Source organism: Naegleria gruberi (assembly GCF_000004985.1).
Source record: "Naegleria gruberi genomic scaffold NAEGRscaffold_1, whole genome shotgun sequence".
NCBI classification, from domain to species: Eukaryota; Heterolobosea; class Eutetramitea; order Acrasida; family Naegleriidae; genus Naegleria; species Naegleria gruberi.
The window spans coordinates 70,559-83,113 of record NW_003163326.1 but is presented as its reverse complement, the minus strand read 5'-3'; the positions used below and the strand labels follow the sequence as shown (position 1 = coordinate 83,113).

The following is a 12,555-nucleotide window of genomic DNA, read 5'->3' as shown; positions in this document are numbered from 1 at the left end:
TCTTGTAGACGAAAGTGAAATACATCACACACCTGAGAAATCTTTCATTAATCTTACCACTCCTATTACCCACAGAAAAAATAATATAATTTATATTGATTCCACTCCATTAAGACCTGTTGAAATAGATGATGTTTCAAGTGATGATGATGATGTGACTGAAGTATTAGATCCTAATGAGGTTTCTGAAATAATTGAAATTTTATAAAATTTTATATTAAAAAAAAATTTAAAAAATGTTTCTGAGAAGAGTATTTTCTCCATCATCAAGGAAAACTTTTAATTGTTCTTTCTGTCGGAATAGTAAATATTTTTATATTGCAAAAAGAGGATTTCATCAGTTTAATTCTCATCACCAAGTTGAAAATTCTAACGAAAAAAGTCTTGAATCGGAAAATGAATGCAAGTCTTCAGAAATTACCATAGATGACTTTATGAAGGTTGAGATAGTTGTTGGACAAATTATGGAAGCACAATTTGTTAAGAAATCAAAGAAATTAATTTGTTTTAAAGTAGATATAGGAGAAGAAAATCTTAGGCAAATCCTTTCGGGTATTCGTCTTCATTATCCCTCCATATCCACAACAGATAATATTGAGGAATTAAATAATTTATTTATTGGACAACAAGTTTTAGTAGTGAAAAATCTTCAACCAAAATCAATGGCTAACCATCTATCTCATGGGATGATCATGTTTGCAACAAGAGAAAAACCAGAGGAAAACACTGATTCTTCTTTTGAAACAATTACACCACTAGCACCAAAGGAAACACTTGGTGTAAAACCAGGTACTCGAGTTTACTAGTAAAGTTAGAATTATTTGAAATTAATTATCTGAAAATTTGAATTCTGTGTTGTTTTGAGTCAACAACAAATAAATTTCCATATTCATCTATCAAAAGGCTTGTAGGGTAGTTCAGTACTGGCTTTTTTCTAAACGTTTTTACAAGTTCGTAATCCCATACGAATGTCTCTAAGCTATTCTTTGTTTGTTTCATTAAGAATAAATCAAACATATGTATCTTGCTACTCGCTGATTCAGCTATTATTATTTGTTTGTGTGCAATTACTTCCTTTGTTGTTTTCTTTGTTGGTTGAACAATGCCTGATTTTAAAAAAGCTCTAGAACAAATATTTCTAACATTCAAACCCTCATTTACAATAATACTTAATGAAGAGCCATAGGACGAACTTGGATAAATAATAGAGTGCAGTTCAGAGTTCATTTCAAACCCTTCTTCAAATAACTGATCAAATATAAAAACAGAATTATTTCCAGAGGCTAATAAATTGATTTTTTCATCAACCTTAAATAAAGTTAAATCATAAATTGTTGAATCGCTAAATGCCTCTCTTAAAAATTGCCCATCATTTGATTGAATGAGATGCATGTTATCTTGAGTGGAAACAATTACAAATTTTTCTAATTGGCAATTAATTGGTTTCAATGCTAAAATATTGGATTGATATTCTGATTTCCAAATAATTAAATTATCAAGAGTATCATCTAAATTGATGTTAATAATGTTAATACCTTCCTTAATAGATTTTTGTATTTTTTCAAATAGTAACTTTTTGTCCAGCTTAATCAATAATGAATTATCATCAAAGTCAAACGAAACAAAAACACCATCATCCGATGACTCTATTCTTTTTGGTTTACACTTAAACTTTGAATTGTGCTTGATTTTGATTGTAAAATAATATAAATTTCTTTCATAGATTTGAATACGTTGATTTTCTTGATCTGTAATCATCATGAAAGAGTCAATTTTAATAATATCAAAAGGTAAATTAAAATGATTATTACTTTCACCAGACTCTTCTGAGCCAAGAGTTGCTACGTTAAAAAAATTACCAGAAAAAGGAATGGATAATTTTCTATTGAATTGATGTTGTTTTAATAATGTTGAATATTTAAGATCAAATTGCTTTTTTTCATTTTCCGGAAGAAAATCTATCAAGATGAGGGTGTGCATTTTTTTTAATGGTTCTGCTTGATTGGAATTACAAATGCCAAATCGTTTCATAGTTTCAAAAGTCCTCCACATAAAAGTCAAGATGGAAACAATCTAAATCTCGGAAAACGTCACTCCTTTTGTTAATCACTACCTCTTTCTGGCACAACAAATCATTACATAATACAATAAATACCAATAACACTAAATTTAAAAAAAAACAATTCTTTTTTATTGGGTAATGTGTTGGATACAATGACCGATTCAATGACCAACAATACTGTTGGAAACATCAACAACACTACACAACCCCTTCAACAACCAACCACTCAACCAAATAATATTATTATTCGAAACAAAAAGACTCATGTAAATTATTTCAACAATAATAATAACCAACTACAACAACAGGAAAGATTGCCTTCCATATCAGAGTGGTTTGCGCAACCCTCTACAAAACAAGACAATTTTCATACAACAAGTCAACAAACAATAGAATTTGCAAGTAGTAATTGTAATAGTACTAATAATTATCATCAGACACAACTCACAAATAATAGTATGATAGTTAGGAATAGATCAATTTCAAATGGTACCACAAATGGTTCACAAACAATCGATTCAGTGTCACAACAATCAAACATAACGCAACAAAACAAATTTCCTCATTCTAATGGAAGAGGTAAAGCACCTCATTCAAGAGTTAGAAGTGTACCACCTGTAATGATGGGCAACACTTCATATTTGAACACCAATAATCAAATCTTATCACCAAACAATACAGATATCATAACGAGTTTTACAACTAATAACCTACACCCTGCCACAACGTCTTCAAGTACTGCTATTCACACGAACAGTGGTGCAGGTTATAACTCATGTAATAATTTTAATATTTGTGGTAATTCCAACAATTGTAATACATTAATCAAACAAAGTTCACCTTTACCATTCAACAACGGTAATACAAGTATATTCCAAACTGTAGTCATTAATTCTCAAAATCATCAAAAATCAAGTACACCATCAACACCTACAAGTCAACCACTTGGCAATGAATCAAAGAATGACTTTGTACTTGTAATAGAAAATGAAGAATCCATCAAACAATATTCAGAAAGAGCATCATTACATAATCCAAATCCCTTTAATCCTCTTTCAAGAAGAATATCTGCAAAGGAAGTTTGGAATTCGATAGCTGCAGCTACCCAAGCAAACAAAATCATTTCAAGTAACTCACCCAAAATTAAAAAATCGAACAAAATGTCAAACTCAATACATGCACCAAGTAGAAATAGATCCTTCTCTCCAACAAGTTCAAGTAACACATGCACCAATTTAACTCAGAACAGCAACCAATCCTCATTACCACTTTCTTCAATAACTATCAGAAGTAGAAAGAGAAGTAATAGTAATCCATTGGTTCTACCGTTTGACAAACTATCTCTTGATGATAGTGAAAAATTTAGTCAAAAGCAAAGTAATACTGAAAATTCAGATCAGTTACACTTATTGGGTAATGAATTTGTTGATTTTTCGAATGGAGAACATGAAAGCCAGAGAAAAAATCGAGGAGAAAAAGTTTTCAAATTTAAAATGATAAATTTCTAATCATTTTATTCTGTTTCTGAAGGTGGATTCTTTTATTAAACTTCTTAGCACTCAAAACCTTAATATGTTGGGTCAAAAGAGTCTACAATTTCCTTATTCTAATCATGTTTTATGAAAGATTTTAACATAAGTTTGGAATTTCTTGAAAATAAAAATCATGATAAGCTATTGAAGCAACCCTTTCCTTGTTGAAAGTTACGTTTCTATCCCGCGTTGTATGAGATATTACATTCAGAGAGTAAGCTTCTATTCTTTTTGGACACACATATGTTAGGATGATTGGTTATTGTTTTTGGGTGTTTCTCAAATTTTGGCAGCCAGACAAATAAGGAAGTCATGACAATGACCTCGCGTGATGGAACACTCACAAGATTAGTCTATTCGATTATCCCAACCTTAAAAAAAGTTATCATGTTATCTAATAGTTGCAATTTTGATTCATATCACTCATTCCTTCCTGTTGAATTTGTTGAGTCAGACAATGTTATTGCACCTTTCAATTTTGCACAGTTTTCTTCAGACACATGTGCAACCGATAGTTTATCACACAATAACAGTCCTGCCAATCACAATTTGGTAGCAGAGCATATTTTCAATGACAACTGTTTTATCATTGGCAATTACCAAACCAAAGATGTTAATCAAAATAATACTAACAGAACCTTCCCCTCTAAGATTAAATCCTCTAAAGAGAGTTTACATGAGGTGAGAAACATGTTTCCAGATCCTTCTAACAGATATTGTGTTATTTGTAAGAGAGCGAATATGTCTTTCAAAAAGAATTATTTTATTCATGCTCAAAACGCTGAGCTATACCAAAAAACCTTTCCATCCACTTCAATCATGTTTGGGCCAGTTTGTTCAACAGATTTTAACAAGGTTTGGAGGTATTCCAGAGGAGAGTATATTCCATCTGCAGACGGTTCTGGAAGAACGATAAAGAACTTGAAACCTTCTCAAAAGAGAACATTTTCAGACAGCACTTTAAAAAGAAAGAAAATTAAGCAAAGCACTGAAATTGTTCCGTATGATGGTTCTTGTTCCATACTGTTAAAATTTCACTCCACAACAAACAACTTTGATCCCATAATTACTTTGTTAAGATTAGACTATAATATTTTCCCATCAGAATACTGTAGCCAAAATGGAAGTTGTTGTTCCATCTTCAAGGAAGAAATTTTGAACAACTGTTTTGAAGCAATGAATTGCTATTCAATCACTTTCAAGCGAGTTGAAGTGGAATCGATTTTCCTTATTTCTGATAACCATCTTTGTCCAGTCGATGAACCATTTCTCAAAAATCTTATTCACTACAAATTGTTAAAGGAGGGTGACACATTTCATGTTGGATTGTCGTGTGTTTAAAATAAAATAGAATGTTGTTGGAACAAAAAACAAAAAAATATCTTGATCATCAACCCACAAAAATACTTCGTCGCCTGATGCTAGTAATTTTTTTAAATGTCAACGAATAACAATAACAACAACAATAGAACCCGAAGCTCCACAAGCTTCTCCTCTCCATCAAATGCTCAAGGAGGGTTTGGAGCGTTTTTAAAATCATTCATGGGAAATTCTGTTCATGATACTTCAGCAACTAATCCTCTCCTTGAAGGAGAGGACATACATTCCATTCAGTCATCCTCACCACAACTTAGAAGATCTCTATCTAGTAGTTCTCAAATGAGCACTAGTAGTAATGATTCACTTTCTGTAGCAATACCAATAGAAACTCTTGATCAACATTTAGATCATTTATTTGAAACATACCCAGAAACTATGAGATCCTATTCGGAATATCAATTCATGGAAATGCTCTCGAAATTTACTCAAGTTAAAGGTTTGTAAAGAATTGACATCATTCTCATACCAATAATCTATCAAGAAAATCAGCCTCTTTCATCCACCACCAATTCAATTCCATCCCAGAAAAAAGAGTTACTTCCATTGACTGATATACAAAAACAAAATTATTTTAACAAATTTATAATGTTCAAGTATGGAAATGTTAAACAGCTTGAAAATGGAGATTATTCGAGAAACAGTTATATATTTAAGAGAATGGTAATACCTACAACCCAAATCAAAAAAATTGTACTACGTTGGGGAATTTATATTGATTATTTGAGCGTAGGTTTTCTTCAATTATTTTTGGGTTGACCCAGTCGTTTTAAAGATATCATATAGCAACAAAACATCAAAAACATATGGCACACCCACAGGTGGAAATGACAATGTTGAAATATTTCTTTCAGATAATGAATATATTGTAAAAGTATCAGGCTATCAACGAGAGGCTTTAATGCAAATTAAATTCGAGACAAATACGGGAAAAGTTTATGGACCTTATGGTAATAATACATTAACAGGGGCTTATCCTTTCATGTCTTCAGGAGCTTACCTTAAAGATTTATTGGTACAAGAAGGAAAGGCTGGGCCAACTATATTTGTGAAATTTCATGTAGTATTGAGTGTATGCCCTGAGTGGTCAGGTTTGACACCTAATTTTAAAATATCTCTTTCAGAATGTTGGTCCGAATTGTCCAACATTAATGAGAAATTGGAGTTTTTAGCTAAAAAATCCATACCATCAACTACAGAAACATCACCAGAGGATATTTCCACAAACCCTCCACAAATAACCGATAACAAAACAATTGGAGATTTTTATGAACAAGATATGATTGATTTTAGGAGGTCAATTGCTAAATGTTATGAAATTCTACACAAACTCAATTCTCAAACAGAAAACCAATTGGAAGCTTACAATGAAAAATTATACAAGAGTTTTGTAAATTTATTTTCTACTCAAAATAATTTACCACCAAACAACGAGCAATAAAGAATGCATGCAAAATTGTCCTTACTGCGAAATACCGAGTAGTGCACGCACTTTTCATATTCCGAGAGTAAGGACTTTGACTGATTTTTGGCAACGGTCAAAATTAAAATCAACATCAAACACAAAGAACAAGCAGAGTTTCGATTTGGTTTGAAAACAAATTTATCCATAATGCTTCCTCTTTCTCTTTATTTCCTTTCAAAAAAAACAACATAATGTACATCAACAAGACTCAATATTTGATAATATTAATTGCCTCCCTTTTGTTCACATCTTTAATTGATTGTACCGAAACCTTTAATTGTAACGGAAATGATATTAATTCCTTATTGCATTGTAAGGAACAGGCAAAGCACCATGAATATTATAAATACAGGCAGTTTATTCATAGAGAACATTACAACATGAGCGTTTCATCCATATTTTCAAACTTGACTTGTGCATTACTTGGAATTATGATTGTTGTCTTTTCAATTGTCACAATAATAGAAAGACAAAAGAGTTATATTGCATCAACAAAATTCGTTACAAGTAATGACCACCCTGATGATAACTCTTCTGCATCTGATTCACAAGAAGATTTAAATAGTTTTGATAAATAGCAACTTAATAATACACATTGTAAACTTTAATTTAGTTATCTGTTTGTTCAAACAATTCTTCGTCATAGATATACTTTTTGTAAATGATATAACTTCCAATTGTGGCAAAAAGTGTAAAAGCAGCTTGTGGAGAACCCAAAATACTCAGAATCTTCCTTGATCTTCTTCCAATAATTTTATCAAAGAATTGCAAAGGTTTCTCAATAAGTGGTTTAAGAGAAGGGAATGTTTTCATTAAAACAAACCCACTTGCAGCAAGAGAACATGTTCCAATTACTAAATCCTTTGAAAGGGGTAAAAGTAATCCCAAACTTGTCAAAGAAGAAACAATACTTTGATTTGGAGTACCAATTGCTCCCAAAACAGAACTACCAGCAGATAAGAAATGTTTGAGGGCAACTGCTGACAAACTAGTGCTCAAGCTAATGCCACCAGGAACTGGATTGAAAACTGGTCGAATTTGATTAGAACTATTTGTGACCTTATCATATGCATTCAAAAGTAAATCATTGGCATACATAAATGTACCACTTGTTGCAAATGTAAGAGCAATATTTTCATATGATAAAACATTATCTAAAGTTGCTAAAATTGAGAGGCTTGTTGATTCATCCAAAATTTTCTTATTATAAAAATAGGAAAATTTAGAAAGAGCTGCAACAACACTATGTAATGTAACACCACCCACTGTTAAATTTAGAGCTTCATTTTCCAAGTAAAATGGAACCTTTGTGTAAGGAGAGCCAAAACAGAGAGCTCCATTGAAAATATAAAATCCAGCATACATTCCAGCAATGAAGAGCACATCCTTACCCATTTCCTTTGCACGCATTCCAAGAGAGAGTGTGGTATTGTCTTCATTTAAAAGGTGTTGAATGAATTTTTTCATAGATTCAACAAAATTATATGAGCCAGCAGCAAATGAATAAAGTCCCAAACCCTTGGCCGTGCTCAACCCAATAGCAGAGAACTCCTTTTGATATTTTTTAGCATTAATCAATAGCTTATCTGAATAATTACCAAGAGTCTTCCAAATCTTTAACTTATCCAATAGAGCAAAAGTACTAACAACACCAACACTAGATGAGACGGCTAACTTTGAAAGATACCAAATGAATAGCATGGTTGTAGTGTAGGAAGAGTAATTCTTATTTTGGAATAGATCAATAAATTCGTAGACACATTCAAAGCTCCAATATGTTCCCATGTAAGAACCAATAGTTAGTAGGTAGAGGGCGATCCATTTAGGTAGAGGCTCCCAACTACTATTATCATTAAATGAATGATTAATGGCACTAATACCATAACAGCAAAGAAGTGATGACCCCAAATATTGTAACTGTTTTGGAATGACAGTATGTAACCTATTATCTGGATACTTGAGAGCAGTATATGTAAACAAAGAAGAAAGGAGTATTGCGTTAAAACCCTCTAACAGGAATACTCTTCTTTTCTTCGTGTTAATACTATTAACAGTGCTACTGTTAGTTGTGCTTGGAGAAGCTAAGTGTTTCAGATTATTGAGGAATAAAATAAAGGATCGGTGAAATAGTCCCCATTTCCACCACAAAACCCAAACTTGACCCTCATCAAGTTGTTGAAAACCATTCCACCAATTTGTCAATGAGACTGAATTTGAAGAAATTTGTCCACTATTCATAATTTTCTCTCCTTCAACACAAAGTTTGTAGAAACTTCTAAAAAGATCATCACCAAGTGCAAGTGAACCAAAACCCAAAACAAAGGAACCATGAGCTTTGATTAAAGATGAAGGGAAAAGGCTAGCCACAAGAATGGCGTAAATTGTCATAACCACCATCAAACCAACACCAGTGATTGGTTTGTTTTTCATCAATAATTTTATCTTCTTTACCAAAACGTTCAACATGGTTGGAGGAAAATTCAACTTTTTGGTTTGGTCAGCCTTGAATACATTGAACGGTAAATTAATTTGCCATGATGGAAGAAGAGAAATTTGAGCCTTATGGGTTGTTTCTTCTATGGTGGGTGTACGATCCATTTCAAAAAATTATTACAAATTAAATTGGTAAACAAGATGATGTGATGATTCGTGTTGATCGTATGTTCTGTTGTAGAGAGACTCACACAAGAGACAATTTTTTCTTATGAACTTGATTATTTGGTGAGAACCTTTTTGATCCAAGCAAAATCTTCCATGGTTTTAAAAAAATGTCATCAAACCAAATTGAACAAGAATCGAAGAAACTTGATGACGATAGTTTTCCCATTCAATCATGATGGATTTGTATAAATCAAATGGTGAATTATTGGAAAGTGAAAAAATGGCAATTTTAAACATTTTAATTCTATTGTTGATTTTTACTATTGGATGTCTTATTGGATCTGTTGTGTTTGCTCCATTGTTTGGATTTATGAAAGGAAACAAAATTAATCCAGTTTCTAATATTCTACACCATAAAGAAATGACTTATGAATTTGTGACGCGAAAAGTATTTGAGAATATGAGATTATGGAATTCAAAATTAAATCAGGATCATACGTTATTCAGTGGAACATCTCCCGATAGAGATGAAGAACAATTAGTACATTTAGAGAGAAGTATTGAAAAAATTGAGGGAGAAGATCGTGGTGATAGAACTAGAGTACCTGAGTTTAGAGAAAAACTTCCAAAAGGAACTATATTTTTCAAATAGTAAGTTACAACAAAATGAATTCATTGTGAAATTTGTAAATATTTTCTTAATATGTAGCTTTATTGCAAATGGACGACCAGTAAAACTTTCAGGTTTAAAAACCTTACCTAGAAGAGAATGGAAATGTTTCAAAGCTGGATGGCATTACACCTTTATTGATAATTTAAAAAAACAAGAATTTTTCATTGTTACTCAGAAACCTCTCCATGGAGTAGACCAAATCAAAACTCAAATCAAATCAAACGTGTTTCCACTTTTAGGGCAAATGTCAGAGGAATTTCCATTTAAACATCATATAGAAACAGATGTTGCAGATCAATCTCAAATAAGAGATAGTGTTGTTTCTAATTTAAATAATATTAAGAATCAAAAATACGAAAATAATGATGAACCTGTTTTGTTTGCTGATGGATTTGAACGTATTGCATCTACTCAGGCAATTATTGATGATTTAATAACTGGCTCAGGTTTTCAAATAGAAAATGCGTTACAAAATCCAAAATTATCATTTTCTTGGAAGAGATCAACATGGAATGACCAAATGGATCATTATAATAATTATGAAAGATTGAGAAGCAATCACAAACCAGGTAGGTCAAAAGATTTAATATTACAATACTTACTGGTCAAAAGGTGGATTTATGATTCCATATCAGATAGTTAAAATCAATCAAAAATGGTTGACTAACTCACTACCATTTCAACCAAATATTGTTAGAGAATCTCTACACTTTAGATCTATCTCTATGAGATTATCATACTCTGATGATATTTTGTTAAACAATTTTGTCCTCCCTATTTATCAAACAAATAAGGAGAGTATTTTTATTCAAATTAAGGGCAAAACAAAATTTATTCTTTTTGATCCTCTACACTCTGATAGTATGAAACCAAAAGTTTCAGTGATGGATTGGAAATTTCAACAATGGACTGGAATTCATAGTCATACAGTGATATCCTCAATTGATCCTTTTAATATTGTGGAAAATTTAAAAACTCAAAATAATTTCCTTAAAAACTCAATTGCAATTTCTGTAGAATTGGAGGAACATGAAATTCTTTTTGTGCCTTCATTTTGGTGGGTTTTGGAATTGTCAATTCACTCAACAACAGAGGAGAATTTTAACCTGGTATTAAGAGAAGAATTTGAACCTCATCACTCTACTTATGAATTGCTAATGAAAAGCCTTTTGAAAAGTGCACCAACACAAGAAGGTGAGGAGTGGAAAAATGTGGAACATCAAAAGAGACCTGTCAAATTACAATAAATCATTAATTTACTTTACAAAACATTGGAAGAAGGATCATAGGCAATTTGTTGACCTCCCTCTGTAGTTGAAACTTTCAAATACTTTTCAAAGTGCTTCTTTGCAACCCTAATATTCATATGAACAGCCTCGCTCTGTATACTTGTATCACTCAATATAACCATAATATATGTGTTTGGTGTAAAACCTTCAATATAAGCAGAAAATTGAGAATTCTTTACCTCCATACTTTGAAATTGAGATTGTGCCTTTGAACAACTGATTTTAAATTGTTTGATAATATTTGAAATTTTCTCAAAACGATGAACGTCTGGATGTTCATGGCTTGTACTATGTGATATCACAAGGAATGTAGCTCTTTCGAATAAAACTACCTCATCAGCTCCACAAATCTTTGTAAAATTATCAAGGTTTGCCTCAATACTTTGAATATTAGGAATTAAACTATAAACAATAGTACTCCAAGCCTTGTAGAGTGTTTCATCCCATATTGAAGTACGGAAACAAGTTACTTTCATTGGTGATGATAATTGTCTGAGTTCTTGTTCCTTTTTACGGAAAATTTTGTCTCTTTGATCTTCTGGTACTAAATCCATCTTGTGAATGAGACAAAATATTTTGGCATTCTTCGAATTTTGCATTATTGCTTCCAAACAATCATGATAATAAGCCAAATCTTTAGTCAATTCTTTACTTTCAACATCAAAAACATATATAAGAACCTCTACATTACGGAAAATGTGATCTCTTTGTGATTCAAGATAGGTCTCCATGAATGCCTCTTTTTAAAATTATAAAATAATTAAATATACAGTTATTTAAGAATAATTAAACACCAACCTTGACCACCACAATCCCACAAATTTAAAACTAAATTTCCAAGAAATTTAACGTGGCTGTGTTCTACATCAATAGTAGCTCCGAGACGCATTGTATCACGAGCAATATAATTGGCAAAAATGATAGAACGCATTGAAGTTTTACCACTTCCACTCTTTAATCGGGTTTTTAAACCTCTGATCAGAGAAAAGTACATAACTGTCAACCTACCTTTCCCATCAATAGAACCTTCTTTTTCATTCTTTAATTTTTTTTTGATTTTTATTAATTCAATTTGAATTTACATATTGTTTGATACTAAAGGAACAACAAATTCAGTTGGATGGAGAGGAGTTGTGTGAGCCCAATCGGATTCGTTTGGCAGCAGACCCATGTAAAATAGTTTTACAACTGCCATTCCTAAAGATACACATTGAAGTAAAAAGTAAACAATTTTTGGCAAGATTGTATTAATTTTTCCTCCCTCTTCCGAGTCGAAAGATTGAAAAGCTTTAAAGAATTATTAGTAAATTTATGAAAACCAATAACACATACCTTGACCAATTCCTAGCATGGCTTTAATAGGGTTCATAATGGCCATAGCAGTAAAAATTATTGGGAAAATATTGATTTGATTTCCAATCATCCACATCAGAAAAACATTCATGAATAAACCACGGAAAGGACTTGTGGCAAATTCCCAACATTTCTTTTGTTTGAGATCCAATTGTTGTTTCTTCTTTTCCGAGATATCCTTGGTAGTATTTGAAGAAGAAGAT

The 12,555-nt window shown here is 31.8% G+C and overlaps 8 protein-coding genes across 8 annotated transcripts; 4 read left to right on the top strand and 4 right to left on the bottom strand.

Annotated features, from left to right (window-relative positions):
* Positions 1 to 831: 831 nt before the first annotated feature.
* On the bottom strand, positions 832 to 1,980 carry NAEGRDRAFT_61095 (uncharacterized protein; the record flags this gene model as incomplete). Its single annotated transcript, XM_002682970.1, has 1 exon — positions 832 to 1,980. One exon carries the CDS (start codon positions 1,978 to 1,980, stop codon positions 832 to 834), a length of 1,149 nt encoding a protein of 382 aa, XP_002683016.1.
* A 234-nt stretch (positions 1,981 to 2,214) lies between these two features.
* NAEGRDRAFT_44925 (uncharacterized protein) lies at positions 2,215 to 3,570 on the top strand (the record flags this gene model as incomplete). Its single annotated transcript, XM_002683316.1, has 1 exon — positions 2,215 to 3,570. The coding sequence occupies one exon, from the start codon at positions 2,215 to 2,217 to the stop codon at positions 3,568 to 3,570; it is 1,356 nt and encodes a 451-aa protein (XP_002683362.1).
* Positions 3,571 to 3,912: 342 nt separating this feature from the next.
* NAEGRDRAFT_61093 (uncharacterized protein) lies at positions 3,913 to 6,412 on the top strand (the record flags this gene model as incomplete). The annotated part of the gene is made up of 3 exons (XM_002683315.1): positions 3,913 to 4,595; positions 5,064 to 5,410; positions 5,847 to 6,412. 3 exons carry the CDS (start codon positions 3,913 to 3,915, stop codon positions 6,410 to 6,412), a joined length of 1,596 nt encoding a protein of 531 aa, XP_002683361.1.
* Positions 6,413 to 7,045: 633 nt separating this feature from the next.
* Positions 7,046 to 9,034, bottom strand: NAEGRDRAFT_61092 (uncharacterized protein; the record flags this gene model as incomplete). The annotated part of the gene is made up of 1 exon (XM_002682969.1): positions 7,046 to 9,034. One exon carries the CDS (start codon positions 9,032 to 9,034, stop codon positions 7,046 to 7,048), a length of 1,989 nt encoding a protein of 662 aa, XP_002683015.1.
* A 283-nt stretch (positions 9,035 to 9,317) lies between these two features.
* Positions 9,318 to 9,689, top strand: NAEGRDRAFT_61091 (uncharacterized protein; the record flags this gene model as incomplete). Its single annotated transcript, XM_002683314.1, has 1 exon — positions 9,318 to 9,689. One exon carries the CDS (start codon positions 9,318 to 9,320, stop codon positions 9,687 to 9,689), a length of 372 nt encoding a protein of 123 aa, XP_002683360.1.
* A 265-nt stretch (positions 9,690 to 9,954) lies between these two features.
* On the top strand, positions 9,955 to 10,353 carry NAEGRDRAFT_61090 (uncharacterized protein; the record flags this gene model as incomplete). The annotated part of the gene is made up of 1 exon (XM_002683313.1): positions 9,955 to 10,353. The coding sequence occupies one exon, from the start codon at positions 9,955 to 9,957 to the stop codon at positions 10,351 to 10,353; it is 399 nt and encodes a 132-aa protein (XP_002683359.1).
* Positions 10,354 to 10,971: 618 nt separating this feature from the next.
* NAEGRDRAFT_28934 (uncharacterized protein) lies at positions 10,972 to 12,037 on the bottom strand (the record flags this gene model as incomplete). The annotated part of the gene is made up of 3 exons (XM_002682968.1): positions 10,972 to 11,738; positions 11,798 to 11,951; positions 12,008 to 12,037. The coding sequence occupies 3 exons, from the start codon at positions 12,035 to 12,037 to the stop codon at positions 10,972 to 10,974; spliced, it is 951 nt and encodes a 316-aa protein (XP_002683014.1).
* An 88-nt stretch (positions 12,038 to 12,125) lies between these two features.
* On the bottom strand, positions 12,126 to 12,461 carry NAEGRDRAFT_5198 (uncharacterized protein; the record flags this gene model as incomplete). Its single annotated transcript, XM_002682967.1, has 2 exons — positions 12,126 to 12,286; positions 12,332 to 12,461. Coding segments are annotated over 2 exons (291 nt in total), but the record flags the coding sequence as incomplete, so codon positions are not given.
* Between the last annotated feature and the right edge of the window lie 94 nt (positions 12,462 to 12,555).